Source organism: Mixophyes fleayi, chromosome 1 (assembly GCF_038048845.1).
Source record: "Mixophyes fleayi isolate aMixFle1 chromosome 1, aMixFle1.hap1, whole genome shotgun sequence".
NCBI classification, from domain to species: domain Eukaryota; kingdom Metazoa; phylum Chordata; class Amphibia; order Anura; family Limnodynastidae; genus Mixophyes; species Mixophyes fleayi.
Window position 1 is genome coordinate 97127536 of NC_134402.1, and position 23853 is coordinate 97151388.

At 35.0% G+C, this 23853-nt stretch overlaps 1 protein-coding gene across 4 annotated transcripts in view; it reads right to left on the reverse strand.

The window, feature by feature from the left end:
* GRIA2 (glutamate ionotropic receptor AMPA type subunit 2) overlaps positions 1–23853 on the reverse strand; it is a 143628-nt gene that overhangs the window by 75133 nt on the left and 44642 nt on the right. For all 4 annotated transcript variants that reach the window (XM_075198247.1, XM_075198252.1, XM_075198242.1 and 1 more), the window contains exons 3-4: positions 11897–12136; positions 2283–2479 (exon numbers count right to left, since the gene is read on the reverse strand). In XM_075198247.1, the coding sequence (XP_075054348.1) occupies positions 2283–2479; positions 11897–12136 (437 nt within the window). The remainder of the gene's footprint in view (positions 1–2282; positions 2480–11896; positions 12137–23853) is intronic.

Genomic DNA, 23853 nt, shown 5'->3' on the forward strand with positions numbered 1-23853 from the left:
GTGGTCCCTCACCTGCTGTGTCTGTGCTATTCAGTGTGGGTTGAAGAGGTGCTGGAATAACAGATAGCAAACAGGCAGAGTTCACCTCCTGATTTTATATAAAGTCCTGACCCTCCTGTTGTTATCCCTTTCCACTTTTTTTGATGTCACAGGGTCCACAGTTGTCTCACACTTTCTGTAAGCTGCCTCCCCCTTCCTCTCTGGACACCACAGCAATAACAGATCTGGACATAATAACAGAGTGGGCCGTACTGGTTCAATTGGTCCACTGATGACAGACTGGACTGGCAATATATTCCCAATGTAAGGCCTGGGTCTGTCACAGAGGGGAGGTCTGAGGAGAGGTAGTGGGGAAGCCAGGCAGCAAAAATATTAAGAAATTGTGAAGTGGGACCAGGGGTAGGTAGATGACTGAAACATGGAGATGGAGTAGAACAGATGGATAGAGTGGACTTTAAACAAAGAGAATGAAAGGGAGGGTTCAGGAGAGATGACATGAAAGGTACAATTGGGGGATAGGAGGATGCCCACCCTGCTGCCTGGGCGGTCATCAGGTCTCACGGACTGGCTGAAATAGAGCCCCCCCTAGGAGAGAGCAGCTGGGGAAGCAGTATCAGTGGAAGAAAGCCATTTTCTATGAAGGCAAGAAGGATAAGAGAGTTGGAGATGAAGAGGTCATAGACAGAGGACAGTTGCTGTGGATGGATCTGGAATTTCAAAGAGCACAGAAGAAAGGGAGAGAAGGAAGTTGGGAGATTTGAAAGATATTGGTGGAGTTGCTGGTGCATGGAGGTGGGTCGGATCAGAAATGGGGATAAGGTGAGGGAGTAAGGATGGGTATTGGACAGAAGCAAGGAAATCTGGTGAAAGACTAAGGGAGTAGGGAGAGGAAGGATAGAAGGGATGGACTAGCAAATGAGTGGGCGAAAGGTGCAGGGGTACTAGGAAGTGGATCAGGGGTAGATCTTTCCATATTCCTGCAATTCCTTCTGTCAATTTCCGTGTGCAATTTAGCAATTCCTGATCCCCGATTCTTCTTCTATCTTTCCTGATTTCTGCGTCCTCTCCTGTCTTTCCCGATTTCTGCATCCTCTTCTTTATTCCCAGATTCATGCATCCCATTCTGTCTTTCAGATTCCTGTGGCCCCTTGTGGTTCCCCCTGAAATAATTCTCTATAACACCTCTTATCTGAGATACCTGGTTTTCTAGAAAGGTTGTTATAATGACAAGATTTGTCAAAGATCATCCAGACAACATTATGAAAAAGTAAAAATACTTTTTTTAAAAAGAACTTTAGCCCAACAGTCTTAATCCTAACATTTTTATAACCCTAATATTAGTTGAATTGTTAAAACTGAACCTAAAACTGGTCCAAGGAGAGCTCTGGTCTTGCCTGCCCAAATTCTACAAATTTAAGGACATCATTTACACCTGCTGAAAAGTAAAGACCATTTGATGAACAGTGTGAAGATCTTGCTATTTAATACAATGTAGACAAGAAATGTATCACATTTTCTGATAGTATTCATTGCCAATGTGATATTATAAAATAGAAATACTTTCATAAAATAAATGGACCTGAACATAATTATTAACACAAAATAGCAGTGGTGGATCTTTGGACAACTCATCATCTATGGTAAATGTGTATAAAATACACTCAGGACTTTATAATCCAATCCACATGCTTTATCTGCCCACGGAATGACCAAAAGGGAGAATGGGAATATGGCAAGTGTGGCACACGTGGCCTGGGCTGCAGTAACTGTTGCAGGGCGAAACCAAGTGCCTTTGTAGCCAGGTGGGAATGGTACATATCAGGTTACCAGGTGGCTGGATCAATAAAAATACACCTTTTAAACCATATATGGATGAAAGAGTGACACTCTTTTCTCCATATTTGTATTTATTTATAGAGCCCAATGTTGTTACTGATTACTAGTCAAATATATGGGTAGGGCAGGTGTACCTAATAAAGTGTCCACTCAGGAAAAAGTCACTGCCCAGGTCAAGGTCAGACATTGACCAGCCTCTCCGTCTTGTTTTATATCTCTTCTATCATAATGATCTAGTTTTATTATATTTGTAGTTATCTTTCCATACGCTTTCACTTAAATGCCTAATTATACTTTACAAGAGATTTTCTAGCACATTATAAACAATTATAACATGTCAGTGCAATAACAGCATAAATATATTATATATCATATTATTGCTTGTAAACATTGTTCAATAGTGTGTGCGAGTTTTAATGTATACTTGTATCCAACTAACGACAGACCTGATCCACAATGTCATTCACTTTGTCCCTCTCACAGTCAAGAATCACTCTCCTTTCCTTTTTTATTTCCAGATCAAGAAAGAGGGAACGGTACGTCTCATCTTTCCTGTCATTGTTAATGTTGCCTACATTGATTGCTGTCACTTGCCATTTCTTCTCAGCTGCAGAATCCAGCACAGCTTGCAGTGTTGATAAACCTTTAGAGACAAAATATCGGACATAAATACAGTCAAGATCAGCAGTAACCTGGGGTGTAAGCAGTTTTTCTTTTACTTAAAGGCACCCTAACCATTTTTTATTATCCCAAAAGATTTCTCTAAGGGGGTTATAAAGAAATATATATTTCTACTTTACAGATTCCTATACCATTTGTGACTCTTTAGTCAGAGACTACAATTGTTTTTAGTGGATTAGATAGCAGTGTTTTTCTGTCCATTATTTAAAAAAAACTCCTTCCTTTCCCTAAAGTCCACCAGCTCCTTACTATCACTCTGTTCTCTCTAGTTTATGGCAAGGATTTATTAACAGGTAAATGTCATCTGCTAGAGGGCAGAGAACATAGTAATTCCAAAAGGAAGAGAGTCACAGGGGCCTAAAAAATATCTAATAGCATAATATGAAAATAAGGAGGACCACAATGCAATATGTTTGTGTTCTAGATGTAGAACAAATAGAGTTTTCATGCCCACTGACCTGCGGAAAATACAATTGTAGGGGAACACCAGATACAATGCAATTTGTTTCCAACATCACCTACTAACTTAAACTAGCAGAACCACAACTTAAGAGAACTCATGCTAGTGCTGCAACAATTCTCAACCAGTCATCTCTGATGGAATGTTCCATGTTCATGGTTGTCATCACCGGCACAAGACGAATTGGACTGGATGAGAAGCTGTCTTCTCCTGAACCTTGTGGTGCCTGACTACACAGTCCAGCTAGATGCGGGAAGAGTGATGTTGGCTAAACAAATATTCGCACTTCTGCCTGCTCCAGACGTAGCAATAACCCGGAAAGGTGTTACATTTCTGTATTATTTGTTTTAGCAATACACAATGCACCTGAAAAAGTACTCATGTTTTAAAATGTTATAGAATCCCTCTCTGTATCAGCTCCAGGCCCAGCTCCACTATGCTCAGAGGAGTTTAGCATGATCAGCAGGGAGCTCTCTCCTATGCTGCCCCCCCACACTGCAGTGCAAAATTACTATATGCTAAGGAGGGAACTCTGATAATGTCTTACTCCATAGCTCCATTCCTTGTTTTGGTGGGACTGTCCCAATCCACGGACCCCAAAATGTTTGTGACCTTGCAACAATGTGGTTGCAGTTTAGGTGCATCTCGGTATGGTTTGTGTGAGTTTGGGTGGATCTGAGTGTGGTTTGGGCAGATTGCTGGGGGAGGCTTGTATGTACCCTGATTTTTATTTTTTAAATGTTAGGAGGTATGTCTTACTCTATAAGCAAGAAGTAGTACTTAAAGGAGCAGAGGTGGATGGCCTGACAAAGTAAGGAAACCTTTCCATGACCCCAAAATTGTGCTATGGGGCCACACATTTCTATTTCTCCCCCTGGTTAGGAGATAATACCAAAATCATCCTCTTTATTTTTTAACAGATTTCTAGTCTACTTCATTAAAAGTAATGTATAATGATGAATGCAGTATTATTTTTAGCACTTTTAATTAGGATACTTACAAGTTTATTAAAGAAGATTTAAAAGCAGGCTGTAATTTACAGTTTTCTATATGTTAATTAGCCTTTGTTGTTTTTCTAAAAATATGTTTTGCTGTCTATCTGCCACTAACACATTTTATAGCCTAATTTACACCTTCGGTGTAGAAAAAAAACAGGTTTGAGATAGAATGAATTTAAATTGCAGTGAGTAATACCTACATTAAGGATGTTGTATCATGAATGCAATAAAAATACAATTTGCACTTTTTGTACAACACAATATTTTTACATTTTTAAATTCAGTTTAAAAATGAATTAGGGCTACACTTTGCAACCTAAAGTAGACTGGTAGAGAATAACATTTTATTAAATCCAATCTGGTGTGATATATCACTACATATTTGTTTCTCTTGTGTGCCACAAACATGGTATCCTCTCACTGCCACCACCACAGTATCACTATGGGGAAAAATATTTATATATATATATATATATATATATATATATATATATATATATATATATATATATATATATATACAAGTTAACCCGTGCATGATACTCATGCATTCTAGTCAAATCAAGCTACTTGAGGTGTTAAAAAGGTTTTTGGCATGTATTTGGGGCATAGCCCAGGCCTCAACCACCAACCACTCCCCACTGTCACCCCCGGCAACCACCAACCACTCCCAAGAAATATATATATATTTTTTTAAATCTTTATAAACACTTTTAACAATTAACAAATTAAATTAACAAATTAAAAACATCTTAGTATACCAAATTTCAGCCCTTTCTGAATTTTTTTCCCACACACACTAAGAATTTAGTAGGTCAGTGTATAACTCCGCCCAGCAGGTGGCGCTGCAGCTTGGTTTTATTTTTTTCACACACAGACAGACTAACACACGCCACTAGACATTTATATTATAGATATATATATATATATATATATATATATATATACTGGCCAAGTTTTAATGTGTGATGTCAGCAGAGGTAAGCAAGTTCAGCAGCGCCTACATATTACACCACAGTGTTATACTAGGAATATTTAATTATTTACATTAGTTACTGCCCCAGTGGAGCTTATAATATGGTTTTCCTACCACATGGTCACACTAGGGTTAATTTTGTCAGAAGCAAAATAACCTAGAAAAAGAGAAAAGGATACACCACACTGAATACAGACTGGATTTCTAATCTAAATCTGGATTATATTTCATGATCTACCCATCTCTTAATAATTATATCATGGATGGTGCACTCCAGAATAAAAGTTGACATTCTTTATAAAAATAGGAAAGAGAAGATGTGTTCTGTACAGAGGCACTCCAGAGTCCTAATCATTAAAATAAACTTTTATCTAAGTCACATTAAAGTGATGACACCTTACATCCTTTATTATTAAAAATAGAAAAATATAAAAAAAAAAATAGATGTGCAATAGTAAAGAATAAGAAGTGAGCACTGCAATAATTAAATAAATAATGATTGTAAAATACTAACACATATATGTGTGTTTTACTAGAGTAGAAATCTGAAAGTTGAGAAAAATAGCTAAATTTATATAGTGAAATATGTCTGAGTAATATAGATGTATTCATTTTATAGGACCTAATCCACGTGAGAATTATATTGTAAATTACCCAAAAATTGAAAATTTCCCATTGTGTATCGCAGTTCTCTAAATATATATTTCTTCATATATCAGAAGCGAATCAATATATTAAATATATTTCCCCAGTGTAATAGCAATAAAGTGTCTCTTGATTAATAAGATCAAACGCACAATAAATCTTCAAAGGGCGGATTAGAGGTGCTATTACCACTGTAACTCGATAGTATGTAACATTAACGGTAATCCCCTATGCTTGTTTTATATATCTCTCTTCTACTATAGATATAGCAATGCAGGGTAACATGAAGTGCCACCAGGCCGTTCGATATCACAGATCTCTGTGCTAATGTATTCAAACTTTTCACACTGAAAGTCATGTCATTGTAAGTATTTCAGCATGTCTGAGTCAATGAGAGATAAACAAGCTCCTGCATTCATCTAACACATGTATAAGTCCATAGCTGTTTAAACAAAGTACCGCCGATAATGGGACCGGTTCTTCCGTGAGTGAAGTACACACGCCATGTACACTCCCCTAACATACCTCTGCTTTCCCGAAAGTTTGAGGGGCTCCAAGAGGACAGAGTTGAGCAAGTTCCACAAAGGAGCTGGTGAAGAGATTATTAGTAACTTTAATTTATATAGTGCCTAGATATAACGCTGCACTTTATAGAGAATATTTAATCACCTGCCAAGTGAGGCTTATGATATATTTTCCCTACCACATGATACAGACACACTAGAGTTGATTTTGCCAGTAGTCTAATAGTGTACCACTATGTCTATGGGTGAAAATCATAGCACCTGGAGGAAAATCATGCAAACATGGAGAGAACATACATTCTAACTAGTGCCCTAGTCAGAACCAAACACATGGCCCCAGTGCTGTAAGCCAGCAATGGTAACCACTGTGTCAACATACTGTCCAGAAATGTAGGATCGAGAGATGTGTGTGAGCCCCGAGAAGAGGGAGAGCTCAGAAGAGAAGACATGACAAATATAGAGGAACATGTGAAGTTCCAGAGTTTGCAATAGAAATTCAGAGAGTCATGTGTTATGGCAGAACTTGTGCTAAGAGTGTAGATTAGTTAATCTAGGTGACACTTGGATGCCAATGACAATGCAGTATCAGCAGACATTGGTGCACTCCAGTCAGAAATATGAACTTACCAAGGCTATAATGTAATCCTTTATGTTATCTTTTCTTTATAAATATTAACTCCAAAAGCTGAGAGAATAAGTTTAGATATTGAGAATTACATTTCACATACAGAATAGCATTAAAAGTCTCATCCTATATACATAGGGTCTCATTTAGTGTGGGGCACATGTGTGTCTTTGGTGCATGCAAGAAAAAGTGTATTTCTGTCCATATGTAGAGGGGACACATATTTTGTTCTGAAAAACTCAAGAAGATTAGGACTCGTGGAAAGCGTATGTACAGATTGTGTGTATACGCCTGACAGAAGTGTAGCTAAGCAAACGCTACACATATGTGTTAGTATTTAATGCAGGAGGGGCATCAACCCATTTACACACAACCTAATAATATAGTAAATACATTTTTAATACATTATTATGTTACATACAAGTAGGGTTATGCGGTCAGATACACAAGAAAGAAAAATGTATTTTTAATAAAAGCAAAATTTGCACTTACCATATTAATAAATTAAATACAACAGCTCCATATCCATATCCATCCTTTCCTGCAGCAGTCCGCATGGAAATGACAATTGAGTAATGCAAATAGATGCCCCAACTTGATATAAAATCACCGCAACCATAAGGTTTTCATTGCTATCAGATGGAGAATTCAATCCACAATATGCCAATCAGAAGCAGCTACAATGTACTGCTGATCGTTATCATCATCGTATATTGAACCAGCACCTGTAAGACATATGTCTCCTGACAGGTGTATCTACATCTGTGCATACTTGCCTACAGCCAGAAGACTCACACATTTTGGGGAGTTCTCCCGGATTACTAGGAAAGAGGGCCACAATTCCACCCCCCCGACTATGTGAATCGAATATATGCAAAAATTTTGAAATGGACAAATGTATACTTTTTTGGTGTGTAACCACAGTACAAAAATGCGGATCTTGCACAAAATAAAGATGTACTTCCAACGCTATGGATTTCTTACCCCTAAACGTATTGACCACAACAAAAGAACTCCTGAATGTGTCACTTTCTTTACCCATGTCTTTTGAGCTTTTGAGATAGGAAGCACTTTTTGAAGTATGCTTATTGTTGACATGGAATTCACATATGTCATCTGCAATAATAATAATTTCCCCCACAGCAGTAGCTAAAGATTAAATGGTGAATCTCTTCTATTTTATGACAGATCTCTGCTTTAGCTGTGAGCAACTCAGGCTATTGCGATTCACCACTCTATTGGGTGCAATACAAAGGTTAAAGAGATGCTCATTCTTTTGACCAGAGTTCCCAAATCCTTGCTGAAAAGAACCAGACACAACTAAAACTTAAATTCTCAGTTCCCTTGTTTCTTTTGCATTTTCTGTTTTCTGATTGCTAAATTAATCAAATGTTATCTATATATGTATAACACAAATAATTATAACTTTAATGAATGTTCTGCCAAGGTGGACTATATTATTACTATTATATTAAATGGCTGGGAGAATTGTATGCATTTCTTCTCATGTAGAGTAGATGTGTGCATATGCCACTCAAAGTCTATGGGGTGAAATTATCAAGCCGAGAGTTTGAAATAGTGGAGATGTTGCCTATAGCAAGTAACATTTATTTATAACATTCTACAAAATAATAGCTAGAATATGATTGGTTGCTATAGGCAACATCTCCACTTTTTGAAATCCGCAGCTTGATAAATTTGCCTCTATGACTCTTTCATATAGAAGTATAGGATCTATTGGCCAGAAAGCTGGGGACTAAAGGTTTTCCAGATACAGTGTTTGGGCCTGAGTCATTAAGGAGTGCAAAGCATGAAAAGGGAGTAACTTTGCACCTGGGAAAAACCATGTTGCATTTGAGGGGAAGGTAAATTTAAAATGTAGAGACAGATTTATATTTGGGGTATGGAATGTCCTAGATGAACATTAAAATTTCAGTGTAAACATAAAGCTATCAAGTATTGTGTACTACTTAAAAAAACAGCCAGTATTTTCTTTATATGTAAAATAATAAACTAATTTGCACCCCTTGCATTGTAACATGCTTTGTCCAGAATCACATTTACTCCTTTTTTTGTGTTGCTCTCCTTAATGACTCAGGCACTTTGTCTGTAATTTAAAGGACCATACCTAAAATCTACTATAGCCCACACAATTAAAATTATATCCTGTCTTTCCCCACACTGTCACCAGCTTTCTTCTCCACATTAAATTGTTAGCAAAACTCATTATAGTAACTGCAAGGAAAAAACTATTAGCGATCGTGTCAATATATATGGCAAAATCACCAAATGCTGAAATAATTTACTTTATTTTCTATTTGTGTTTCAGAACTTTCAGAAAAAACGGCTTTGGGATGAAAGACCTACATTAATGTTACAATAAAATACAATAATTTGGTTATACATTTGATAAAAACATTTTTATGAACAGTAATACACATATTTCATAAACTGTTAGCTATGTTAGACTTAATTAATCAAAATCAATAAAGTACTGCTATTACTGTATAACAGGGAAGCCCAGTATATTTTCAAGATTATTAAGTGGTAGTAGATTATGCAAAAAAAAAAATTGCAGTTTACAATTTTAATGCCTGCGGAAAACAATTGAGTGTCAGTCATAATATAAATGTACTTAGATTTTTCATTACATTTATCTATATCACAGCCTCAATGCAGTCAGTGTAGGCTAAAGATGCACTAATACTCATATATGAGGCTTCTAGATACCAGCAAGAATATTGGACCATTAATTTGCCAATTCATCACTTCCAAGACTGAGTTGTAATCTTTACATGTGACCCTTATGTTATAATTTATTACTCAAAAGCTTGCCATGCCCTGTTATGAAATAATCCAGCTAGCCTAAATACATAAATCTTTAACTAGACAAATAAAGGACAAAGCTGCTACTCCATATTATGTATGATATATCGTATTAGATCAAATTTATTGTGTATGGACGGCATTCATTTCATGTAAATTAATTCACTCTTGAGATAAATTATAAATTTTCATTTATTTTCAAACTGTAAAGCATTGATTTTGTTTATTGCTTTGTTATGGTGATCCACCTCTTTAACATGTCTATAAAGAACTTTTAGTCATAAACAAAGCAATGTACTAAACACATAACTTTCTATTATTATCCTGTGCAATCAGATGCAAAAAAAAGGCTTGAGTTTGTTTTCCTTACGATTGGCCAAGATACATGCAAACCTACTATAAAAATACATGTAAAATAATAAAATAATGTACAATGCAATAGACCAAAGAGGAGGATTTCAATATAATAAAAACAATTTCTAATTATTGTGATAAAAGAAATTGCAAAGATCAATTATTTTTACGCATTTTAAACTTTACATTTTAATGATAATCCTCCAATATTGGAATTATTTCTTGGAATTTTCCAACTCTTTTCTAGTAAAATCCCCAAAATGATAGATCTAGAGCCAGATCATTTTCTTTATTGTAGACTTCAAAGGAGTACAATCATTCATTATGCATTATTGTTTAAAAAGGGAAACATAATCTATATTAATATATATGAAATATTACACATGATGCTAACATATGCATAAACTGTTAATAATCACAACTATATAAGCAGTGAGTTTCAATGACATCTCATCAGTGGTCATTAGGGAAACATGTAATATAAAAAGTAACGAACCCCCCTTGGAGATCTGAGACCTGTATAAAAGCACCTTTGTCTTAGGATTTGCAGTAGGGATATTACATGGCTCTTCGACCACTATTACTACACTTGCATCATTGCTGTTTACTGAATTATAAAATGAAAAGACTTATTCACCGCGAGATCCTCATTTCATATTTTTGAGTAGTGCACTTACATCCTATAACTGTCACCCTTAGTGTTTAGTAAGTGGTTTAGTCAATGACTAAAGCACCACGTAGATGACAGGAATGAATACGTAGAGGTGGAGGTCATTATAAACACAGTTCTGTACATATAACCAAAAATGTTATATTTTTATTAAAAGTATGGCATTGAAATACACATTTAAATTCAATATGACAAAAATAAAACTAGTAAATCTCCGTTATAGTTAATTAACTACTCTTACAAGTCAAAATGACCCCTACCTTTTCGCTAAGACTTATTTATCCCAAAGACAGCACAACAACTCTGTAGTCCCACCCACCAGAAAGAAACATATTACAAATCTAAAAATAAGAAAATATAATTAGATTTTAATGAGAACAAAGCCCTTCAGCAGCCCTTTGTGTATATTATTTGTAATTCTTTAATAATGCACACAATGCCTTTGGGATGCTCTTTGACTGGAAATACATAATATAAATTGGTAATCTACTAGTTATTTTACGTAGTTTGAAAGCTATTAAAGCTAAAAGAAATATTTCTATCAGACATAACCTTTTAGAAACTGTCATTTCATTTTAACATTATGACTGATCATACACAGATTGACATTTGTGATTAAACAAATACATGTTTGAGAATAGTACGTTTTCTGTTCATTGTGGCCTTAGCTACGTTATTGTAGTTACTCATGATTAATTGCTTTAATTTTATTTCTGAATGTGAATGTTCCCTTCGCTTCATCAATTACCGCTTTATTGCTAGATTTTTTTCAGCATTGATTAACCCTGGTGTTTCCCTATTTCAAGACTGTGTTTAAATATAAATTCATTATTATACAACAGTCATATGCTGAACTTATAATGTAATTGCTGCTTGATATTTAGCAACTATTTCTAATTTAATAAAAAAAAGGGGTTTATTTCATATGGTTAAATTTAATTAATTCTAAAGCCAGTTTACTCCATAAAAAGTACTTTAACACCACAGCCAAAAATATATGTTGGATCCTGTACTCCCTACAATCCCGTAATGACACACATTGCAGAATTTGTACAAATGTAACATTTAACTATGTCTTATTTTCTAAAAATGCGTGCTATATAATGCAATATTTCAAAGAAATAGATATCTAGTTTATATTCATATTTTTGTAATTTACTTTTCATTTTTTTGGGTATTAATTATATACTTGTGAATTCTAAAGTGTGGCTTAACTAGAATCTGAGATTTACATTCTCTGTGTTTTCAGTTATTCGTAAAAAAAAAGTATTTTTTTACTAGTAAAACAGATTGAAACTTACCTCTATCGCTGTCATAAAGATATGCAAATTTATCCCACTGATAGTATTCAATCAAACTAAGAAGTGCTCCTTTGAGGTCCGGCCTCATTTGAATAACAAATGGATGGGTACCATCTGTTGGAAAGCTTGGGGTTATGAAGGAGACATGAAGAGTTCCGCAAAATGATGTGATAGTATTTACAGACTTCTTATCATAAAATCCAAAAATAGCAAAGACTCCTCTTGAAAACTGGGAGCAGACTGCAAAGGGAAAATAACAAGATGTTAGTACGCATTTTCATTACATTATACTTATAACACTTGCATAGCAGTAATTCAGTAGAAAAACTATATGTACAAAAGCTAATGTAGACATGTGATATACAGAATGCTTATAAAGTAGGGTTTTCTCCATTATTTAGAGCACAATGCCTAAAAGCAGCGCTCCTCACAGTAACTGCCAATGAAGACACTTGGGGCTAGATTTACTAAGCTGCGGGTTTGCAAAAGTGGGGATGTTGCCTATAGCAACCAATCAGATTCTAGCTATCATTTTGTAGAAGGTACTAAATAAATGAAAGCTAGAATCTGATTGGTTGCTATAGGCAACATCCCCACTTTTTCAAACCCGCAGCTTAGTAAATCTAGCCCTTGAAGATCACATCTGTGCCTATAGCATTTTCATTTTTCCAGAAATGTCTTTAGAACTTTCTGGATGGAGTTTCCAGAGAAAAGATCTCATAACTGTACATATTTAGCAAATTAATGCTCATGTTCACAATATCAAAGAACAAAGTTGAAATTTAAAGTGTATTTTTATGGAATAAAATTACATTATTGTGTCATTATTATTACAATGTTTTCAGAAGTAAAGGAAATGCATACAAATGAATACATGTCTCACATCTACTATGAAGTGATTTACTACCTTCAAAAGAAACCATGTGATAAAAAAACTATTACCAATTCAAAGTAGCCGAATATCATTATAGGCTATGATGACATTTCAGCTAATTTGATTCAAGCCTTTATTTAAATACATTGCGCGCTTCACTAAATGAATTGCAATGGTGCTGTTATTGAACAATGTCAATTATGAAGGTTGATAAACAGATGATACAAAGATGTTCTGTATTGTATATAAATGTATCAGCTATATAGTGCATAGGATAATAATAACTGCTAAGCTGTTGCAAATGCAGACAAAGACAAAGTAACTTATATTGACAAACATATAATAGGACAATCAAAGAAGGAGTTAATGCTGCTTACAATAAAAATAACCCGAAAGCATTTATTTATATCAAAATTTTTCTGAGTGTTAATAAATAACTATAAGATAAAATAGTTATGAAACAGGTAGATGTGAATATTTACAAGCTTGTAATGCATAAACAGGAACGCTACATGCAATGAAAGATTAAGCCATCACTAGTGATTGAGAAAGCCACAAAATCACTTAAATTATATGTTTTTTCTTTGGTTCATTTTACTCATTTCAAAATGTATGTGATATTTCTTTCATTATAATTATTACACTTTTCTGTGGATGTATCCAAAAACAATTTGCTTGACACCACTTTGATAGGTCCTCTTTTGTTAAGAACAGCCTGCTGTAAATTAAAAAAACCTTCCCCTTCCTGTTCACTCAGCGACAAGGGTGATTAGTATATTCACCAGGACATTTAACATGCTAATCAACCCAGTTAGCATTCTAAATAGCCTGGCCAGCGTTCCAATCTTGGTCACTGCTGTGTCCCAGCTTTACTTCAGCACCGTATATCAGTTAGAATTTCTGTTGTGGAGCAGGAATTGCTAGAGGTGCAGAGAACTACTTGACTATTAGCATACTGAGTGCCATTTCTATTTGCCCCACTCCAGGTTAAATTGGGGTGATGGGATGAGAAACTTGTTTTGCTGCTGGCTTTGAATATTCTTTACTTAGCAAAAAACATGGATTATATAAGTGCAGGAGTAGGAGAGAAAGTAATAGCAGTTTACCATTGTTTCATGAATAGTTTGAATTATCAATAATGAAAATGGTTGTTGCCAGGTTTGAATTTTATTAGTGTAATCAAAGTTTGTATTATGTTATGATTATACTGAACATGACAGTTATGGGCTGATGTCAGTGGTTCAGTGGTGAACAAAGAGACTTCCTAGAGACCTTGGATTGAATCCCAGTGTATGTTCCTTGTGAAGTTAGAACTTATATTTTGTTTTCTTTTTTCCCAACAAATAGTAAAGTGCGAAGAGAAAGCAAAAACTTCAAGAACTGGCTTGCAGTGTATGTACATTTGCACACAGACATGCATTAGCTTATGTAGAGATCATTTGTCTCTGTGGAGAGACACCAAGGCAGTACACACAGGTTTGGAAAGGCGGCCATGTGCACTGCACCAACATCTCTCCATAGTGATCAATGATCTTCTGTTTTTCTTCTGTTCAGCTGTCAAAAATGGATCTGAGGAGAAATGGAATTAATTAACATTTGTGTGCACATTGCCTTACACAGCTGCTCTGAGCCTAAACAACACCATCTCTTCACAGTCATTTTTTTAATGTAAGACTGTCAAAAAGTAATGATGAAGAAACACAGCTTATTTTATACATCTTAAACATCACAAAGCTCAAAAACACAAAACACAATGAATTATAACAAAAGCATTAAAACATAGCAGAAAAGAACCAACAGATCCACCAGGTCTGTCACCTTTATTGTGTGTGTTTTGTTTTTGAGGGGATATTAGGTTTTTCAGGGTGGGTATCTATCACTAGTAGTCACAAGTAAAAACCATAAGAAAGGCAACTATCATGAACAAACAATTATTATGCTCGTGGTGTCCAGGCAAAGACTATTGCTTGAATAGGTCACAACAATAAATTAAATTTACATTAATCACATGTAATCTATAAAATTGTTTTCTAAAGTCAAAAATGTAAAAATGCTATTGTTGGAACTTGCTCATTGTTAACAAAGGCAGGTTATACTATGTTATTGCACCAATAAGTCTCTAGGAATTAGATAATAATATCAATAAGTAAAGTGTAGCAGTGCACAAGGAAAAATAGCTGACTTAGATAGTTGTTTTATAGTGTAACAAGGAGGCTGTAACTTGCCACAATAAAACATCTCAATGAAATGTGTCAAAACATGTGCAGTCAAGTAAAAACCAGTTTCTCACGTAACATTGAGAAAAAGGTTAAATGTAACAAAAAAATAGATTAAAAAGGGATACAAACATAGGTAGAGACTAACAAACTACAAAACAGGGACCATTTAATGGGGAGAAAGACAATGGGATTTGACACAGTAGAATGTTGTTAGACTAGACTGATTTTAGTGTTTCTATAACAGTATGAGTTAAATGTTAATTGACTGCTTAAGGCATAAACCACAAATCATCATACCTTTTTTGAACTGTGTGCAAACGACAATGGGCACCAAAATTGTTGTGTAAAAGCTAATAATAGCTAATTATAATTAGTCCCTTTTATTTAATACAATGCAATTAATGTAACTGGTAATGATCCGGAAATATTGTGCATAGTTAAACACAGGGCAGGAAGCCCCCGAGATTATGTCTGAATTAATATAATTTTCCTTGTTTCCTACAGAGTCAAATAATGGCCTATGCAGCCTTCCCCAAGTGATAGACGTTGGTTCTAAAATTTGCTGGTTTTTGGAAGATCATCCTAATTGAAGCTAAGTAAATTTGTTTATTTTATTTTATTATTTCTAATACTCTCTGTATTTTCTTTGACTAGTGACATTCTGTGTACATGTATGTCTCTGTGGTTGCCAGTTAACTTTATATAATTCCCTTACCCTCAGTAAGACAGGGTAAGGGTGTAGGGTGTAGTCAGCACAGGCTGTCTGTAAACACAGACTGGACAAAATATATACATGATGCATATCAAGTTAGGGAACAGTGGGTCCCATTTGGCATGTTTCTGATTTTTACTTTTTACTTATCTTCAAAACAATCTGTGTAAAATGAAAGGTACAGAGAATGGCCTATCCTTTTAACTGATCAGTTATGCCTGGCATTAGTAGATCAAATTAGGAGATCTTTCTAAATATTAGCAGAAAACAGCAGCTACAACAGAATGAATATTGTCTCTGATATGAGATAACGAAATAAAGAGGAAGTTATGGCAGAATTACTGGTAGGTAAAGATCAATTTTTAATGACATTGTAATTCATGAGAAATGCAATACAAAAAGCAGAGGAGTCTTCTATAGAGCAGTGAATGCCGAGAGTATAAACAAGAAAAGAAGGAAACCCACTGGGCACAAGTGAGACTTTTCACTCATAGTAATAACTGGGACCAGGTAAAACAAACAATAGTTGAAACAGACAATTCAGATGAAGACATAGGGGTAAATTACATAGAAACATAGAATTTGACAGCAGAGAAGAGCCCCATCTAGTCTGCCCATTGTTTTATTAACCTATGGTAACCTCAAACCCTATTTGATCCCTTTTTCTTTATAAGGATATTCTTATGTCTATCACAAGCATGTTTAAATTGCTCTACTGTATTAGCCTCTACCACCTCTGATGGGAGGCTATTCCACTTATCCACTACCCTTTCTGTAAAGTACTTTTTCCTCAGATTTCTTCTGAACCTACTTCCCTCCAGTTTCAGTGCATGTCCTCGTGTTCTAGTACTTCTCTTCCTTTGAAGAATTTTTCCCGAATGTACCTTGTTTAAACCCTTGTTTTTTATATAGACGATAGCATACAGTGATAGATCTGGCTAAAGCCTATTGTTCTATCACTATAGACCAGTGTCTGTTCACATAGGATTGGTATCAGTATGCTTTCAATGTGATTCCTCAAAGTTACTTACACTCTCCTATCATATGCTATGGACTGGTGGCTAGGGACTTATGCAATCACAGTGTGGGTATGAACATATTTCATTATATTAATGACATTACAGTAAAAGAAGAAAAACTGAAAAGAAAAATGCTCCCTATATTGATTGCTGACATGGAGAGCAGAGTATGGGCAGTGTGTGAGGACAACATTAGTATGGTATAGGTCAGTGGATTCCAAACTTTTTCAGTTCAAGGCACCCTTAGGGTCTCCAAAAAATTTTCAAGGCACCCCTAGCCAAAATAATTAATAAGTAGTCCCCCACCTTGCCTACCACTGGCCCTGGCCAAGGCACCCCTGTGAGATCTCCAAGGCACCCCAGGGAGCCTAGACGCACAGTTTGGGAACCACTGGTATAGGTCCATATACAAAAGGCCCCAATACAAAAAAGAAGACCCAGAAGTGGTGGGGTTCTGGAGAGCATTTATGTCCCATTGAAGACTGATTTTTAGACTCATTTATAATGCTACCTGAAAAAGACAGACTAATTAAATAATATTTATTAAATGATCTGACTGTCTGATTGAAACAACAGCCACATTACAATGTTTTTTCCTGTATCTCTGCATACAGAACTTGGTACAGTTTACCTTAAGGAACATTTTCTCTGAAAGTTGTAGTAGAAAGAGCAATTGTAATTCACAGAGCTGATGCGATGTCACCAATGCCACCGAGATAAAAGAAACAATATAAAAACAAAGCAATTGTAACTGTCTTTATGGCTGCAGAGCTATCATGTAGCTTAATAATTTTAAACCCTGATGCCTTTAGGTATAGAAATGAAGGTCAGATTACTGGCAGCAGCTGATCTCCATTATACTTCCACCCATAATCAGCTGCAGATGGTAGAACAGGTTGCCGTGCAATGATGCCATACCATTTGTTAGTAATTAGGAATGAAAATAGCTAGTTGAAGTATAGCACGTCTTACTCCCCCAACTGGCATTTCATTGAATAATAACACAAATCTTCACTAACACATTTTTATAGGTTCAAGAGTTAAGTGTTCTAATATTTTAAATGTTAGATATTTTAAACTTACAGAGTTTTTAATAGTCTATTATATACTCTATTTTTCTGTATTAAACTCTAACAAGCTAATGCATCCTTAGCTTTGCAGACTATAGATGTTACTTTATCAGGGCCATTGCAAGGCCATGCCAGGTTAATTTACCCACTAACCATTCCCAACAGTTTTGTTCCCTTTCACTGTAGAACACTAGAACTCAGATAACATTCTCCAGAAACACGATTATAATGATTAGAGTCGGGACCCCAGATAAGTTGATTTAAGGTTTGCTGCTGGACATCCATGCTAAGCCACGATAGCTAACTATGTACTTTCCTATATGCCTTGTAGTTATCCCACACCAGCAATTCCATTATTTACTCATATCTTCATTGGAAAAGCTTACTGCAGTTTTCTGTAAAACTGTAGGCCTTTACATTACACTATATGTAAGGAGTAGTAATGTCATCACTTATATTTGGAGAGTGCTAATGTCAGTTTAAAAGTCTTCGAATGAAACTAGCAAGTGTTAAACACACCTGGGTATAAGATCTGTTCATAATATACCTCTTACTGTAAAATAAAATAGATTTTAGAAATCACCATCGAGTTTCATAACCTGTATAAACTGCTTTACCATTTTGACAGACAGTGTGATCCTGTGATTTTGGGAAGACACGCTGTCTACCCCTAGCTGCTTTAAAGTTATATATGAGCAGCTGGAACTGATGTGATGTGGACTGGGGCATGTGTTCACAATGCCAAGTACCAAGGGCCAGTGGAACCTTTGTGGGTACCCTAGACTACTCTAGGAAATGCACACAATAACAATTGCCAATTTCTATTTCAATATATAAAGTTCGTGTCATTTAAAATATGCATTGAATAAGTATAGTGCAGAACAACGGTGGCCAAGTAGTAAAGTGACAAGTTTTTGCAGAGTCCTAACAAGCTCAATTTCATGAAGCATCCAGAGGTGGTGCGTGCAGAATATACAATTGTTTTCACACATATTTACATGAATTTTATCTTGCGTTAATTGTGTACACTGAATATAAACAGAAGTATAATTCTTGATCTTTCAAGTGTGAATCAAAGCAGTAGAAATCAATACTGAAGTAAAGGGGTTTTAATATGGAAGGTGGGCTACTGTAACACAGCGGCCCTAGAGCCTATAAAGGGGCCACACGGAGATGGGTGGGTCATGTGACGTGGAAGTAGTCTGTCCCCGTTCTAATACTTAGAGCATATGGGAAATGTTCAAATTGGTTGTGGTACCATCACATCACACATACAAATTGATAAAACCCTCTAAGTGTACACAGCAGTGTGTGATAATCACAAAAGCAGGAGCACTAGGTATGTACAAAAATACATGTAAATATTTGCCCTTCACTTGATAACCCCAAATTGCCACAAATACATTCACACAATATAAAAGGCACCCAGCATATCTATAAATAATGAAAATACTTTCTTAGTTATAACAGAGAAATTGGGAACCTGTTAGAATTATCTGTATGCCTGGATTAATTTGAACTGAAATGCAATCTGAGCATAATCTAAATCCTAGTAAAAAATAAACTGATTAAACAAAAATGTATTTTAAAATGTATTTATTAAAAACATTGAACTAGCATCAACAATCTTTGCTGGGAAAATAATATTGTAAATCCTTAGATTTAGATTTTTTTTTTATAGGACTAATTCATATATGTTGATATTTTGAGTCCTGCCTGTGTTCTGTCCTCACTTCAGGTCATGTGACATATCATTTGAATTGAGGTCAAGAGTTTCATATGGTCATTTCAAAATGTGAAATTTCTTCTTCAGGCATTCTATTATCAATGTACTTATGTGTTAAGAGTCATGGCCCACTTTCTGTTCAGTTTTAGTTCACCAAAGGACACATTGGCATTTCCCTGTAGAATATTCTGTTACGATCCAGAATTAATGTTTTCATTAATATTTAAGCTCTCTGCTTAGCTGCAAAAATAGCCCCTAACTAATTTTGTCCCACCACCACACTCCATAATTGGAAGGATGATTCTAGATTTTCACTTACTATAATGTTTCTTATTCATGTTAAAAATATCAACTTTCTTCTCATCTAACCTATCGGTATCCTTTGCATTACACAGGTGGTCTTTGGTAAATGAAGCGGCTGCAATATTATTTTTGGCGGCTTTGTGAACACTGACATTAGAATGCAGATGCAGATCATCGCTGGTAATTTCTCCATCTCTTGTCTGTGTCATGAAATGCAGAATCTGATGGTGATAACCAAAGTGTTGTTGTTTTTTGTTTTTGGGGGTTTCTTTTGGCCACAAATTGAAAGAGCGTATTATTCTAGAGCTTCCCATATGTAAAAGTTTTATTTTGTGTATTTTTTCTGATAATGTATTCTTTATCTAAAACTAGTGGTTTGATAAAGTTTAGATTACATTTAAAGGCAAATTAATGCAAGAAAACAATACATTCAAAAAGGTTCACAAACCTTCTCTCCACTCGCTATAGTGATGATCTTAACTTAGCCATTTATTTGAAGCAATCTTAAGGGATTTTATACTAATAAATGTCTTATTCAAACTTTTTTCATTTTTAATAATAATTTTCCTGCTGAGATGTTCCACTGGATGATATTAGATCTTCCTGAACAGAACAATAAAGTACTACTAACTTATATTGATAAATGTAGAGAGATATGGTTATATATAAAATACAACATATACCAAAAGATTGGCTACAACAGTAAAAAAAAACGTAAAAACATATCAATAAACAAAAGATATTATTTTCTTAACCTGAAATTATAACTGGGGGTTATTTTATTAAATAGGTAAAAGGTTAATTTGCATCAATCTGGCATATAGGAATATTTTAAGTGTAATGGTGTTTTATAAAAGATACTGCACAACACCTGTTGTGTTTTTAACCTAAAGGGAACCAAGAATGAGACCTTTGTTGAACCCCCACTACTGTAATTCAGCGGAGTGGCTGGCCTGGTCCACAGGGATGTCTCTCTGTTAAAATCAATGCAATACCTAATAAATATAATGTAAAATGGATTTATTAGTACTATATAGGGCACTTACTAATGGATCCATGTTACACAGATCAATAAGTGTGTCTGGCAAAGAACACCAGAATTAGGTTTTCTCTGTCCCTCCCTGTCATGTCTTCCAATAGTGATTATCTGTTCCCATAATTCACAAAGGATAGAGGTGCACACTAGAGAGTGACATCAATTAATCAAATATATTTTACATAAAGATGTCATTATAAAGTCTTGACTTAGGTATTATATCTATATGAATGTTCTTTAAAGCTGCAATCACCCCCACCCAAGATACAATTCACCAGAACCCTGGGAACAGCTCCATACAGCTGTTTTTCCCAGATCTCTGTGGTTCATCTCCCCAGACAAAAAACAGGCCTGTGTGATGATGAGAAGAGGGCGTGTGAGCAGGATGACCAATCAGAAGCAGCGATCATGGAGATTGCGATTTCCAATTTCCAACTCTTGCTCATTCAACCCCTCAATAATCATTAGAAAGTGGCAAATTTACACGTTCAGGGTGGTGAGTGAACTTTTATGCAGTTTTAAGATGTCAGCACTTCTGCAACTATCTTCAGAAATGATTTTGCATTAGAAAGGAATAATGTATCTCACACCCCTGATACATAAAGTTATATTATCTCTGGCATTAAACCTTTATATTGCTGCTCAGCACCACTGTATCTAATATCCTAATAATTTGCAAATTACACCATATGAACACCAAATAATGAACAAGATTACATACACTGTAATGTTATGTCTGTTTTCCATTATATTTTTTCTTGAAATCAATTAAATGTGGAATAATGAGACTTTACTATATTATCAATTGTTTATGTGTTTATTCTCTACACTGATTATTAAAAGATATTCCCAAAATACATGTTCAATACTAACATTAAACATACTGCAATGTAAACAACAAAATGAAGCTAATATAGTTAATTAATATAAGTTTTAATGTAGCATATCATATTTACAATTATGTTCCTGAGGTCATCCAAGTGACACTATAGCATGAAGATTGTCTAAATCCAATCTATTTTATGGTTAGTTTATGGTACCAAATAGTAGGAAAGTAATAAAGAAACATATGTCATTTAATTCTGTTAATCTACAGGATCATAAAGAGACAGAATTCTAAAACAATAAACATTGTAAGCAAAAACTGGTCCTAAAAAAATATATATATCCAGGTGCATACCTAATGATGTATGACAATAGTGATACCACTAGACTGCCGTTCTTTCAAAGGATTACTGCAGATCCTAAAAACATTTTACCATAGTTAAATTCATTTACAAGAATGAGCAGAAAAAAGGTTCAGACTCTCAATGTCATATTCATTCAAATATTGACAAGATAACATGAATAATTATTTTAATTTGCAATGTAAAGTGCCACAATTTGGCCACATCGTGATGGAGGGGGGGGGGAGGGGGGGCGCCTAGCACTGTAAAGCACTAAAGCACTAAGCTGACCATTACATACCTCCCTTCCCCCAACAGGCGGGACAGCGGTATAGAGCCCTGAAATCAAGACTATCCAGTTGAAATTGGGACTATGCCTTTCCAGTTTAACAGGAGCCTTACACAAACACTCTGTGTTATTAACATTTACATGCTCGCTGAGATTTCCCACTACCGATATGGACAAGCAGGAAATATTCTGTGCTGCTGTTATCATTCAAATACTCTGTTAGGCTGCATGTTGTTTTAACACCACCCAATTCATCTCCAGCTCATCCAATGACCATAATGGTTATATACTAAATTTGCTCAATATGCTCAAACGTGCATACAACCATAGCTACCAATCCACAATTTGATTTTATCAGATCCTAGTCAAATGCATAAGACATGTAGACACCTCTGAACTCATTTATTGAGAGATTAACACTACATTGCAATTAGATACCAAAATGATAAGCAGTTAGGGTAATGTACAAACTACAGAGTATGAAAATACAGAGCATACTTAATTGCCTATTTTTCTGTCCATGGTATAGACAAACTCACAGCCACTAAAAAAGTTCCGCCACAGAAACACTCTTCGCAACTTGCAGGATTATGGGCTGTGATGCAAAAGTAAAAATGTCATTCAAAATCCTGTCTACCTACTATTTTATTTGTTAAATTTTATTTAATCCCATCATACTAAGTCATACACGAACCTACTTCAATGGGTGCATTTATACAAAGTTAATTGCATGATTTCACAAAACGGCATTAGCTCTGTGAGTGCTGCAATTTTTCAGATTTGTAAATTGCACTTCAAATTCTAAATAAATAGTAGGATCATATTAAACAGCCCTTGCACAAACATTCAAAGATAAATATATATCATATTCCTTAAATATTAGGTTGATTTGTATTAGATAGTGGAGAAAATGCATTGAATCATTAAAGAGGTCCTGGGGTGGTTTGAACTGCATTAAGGAAACACAGAAATTAATATAATCAATCTTACTTAGAGCCATACAGGGCCAGCAACACAAGCAATGAGCACCAAACATTCACATTAAGTTAATTAAGAATGCAAACCAGTGCTGTTCTCAAGCCACACATTAGAAAAACCATGTTTATATATTGTATTCATTAATTCTTTTGTCAGCATAATTTTTTTGCAATATTACAAAACTTTTTTTCTGCCTACAGTTGTGTTGTGTAAAATGACCTTTGTTAAATAATTGTAAGTTCCCCTAAGAATAAACATGCATTTAATATTTTTTTCTCCATAGTATAAAACTTTAGTTTAGAAAATTCTAAAAATAAATCAATGAATGTATGCAAGGATTGATTAATGAATTAATTAAGTGTATGAATATGGTTGAGTAAAACAAATACATTAATCCTTTAGCTGCTGATGGTTTTTTTTCACATCTGTGCTGAACCTATTTTGTTACTTTTTGGACTGGTCACATTCCAACATCAATGTTATTTATCTGTCTTATTTGTTTATTTTCAGGAGTCTTGGCTATTTTCTAAAAAAATCCCATTGTTTTTATAACCCAAGATTGTAA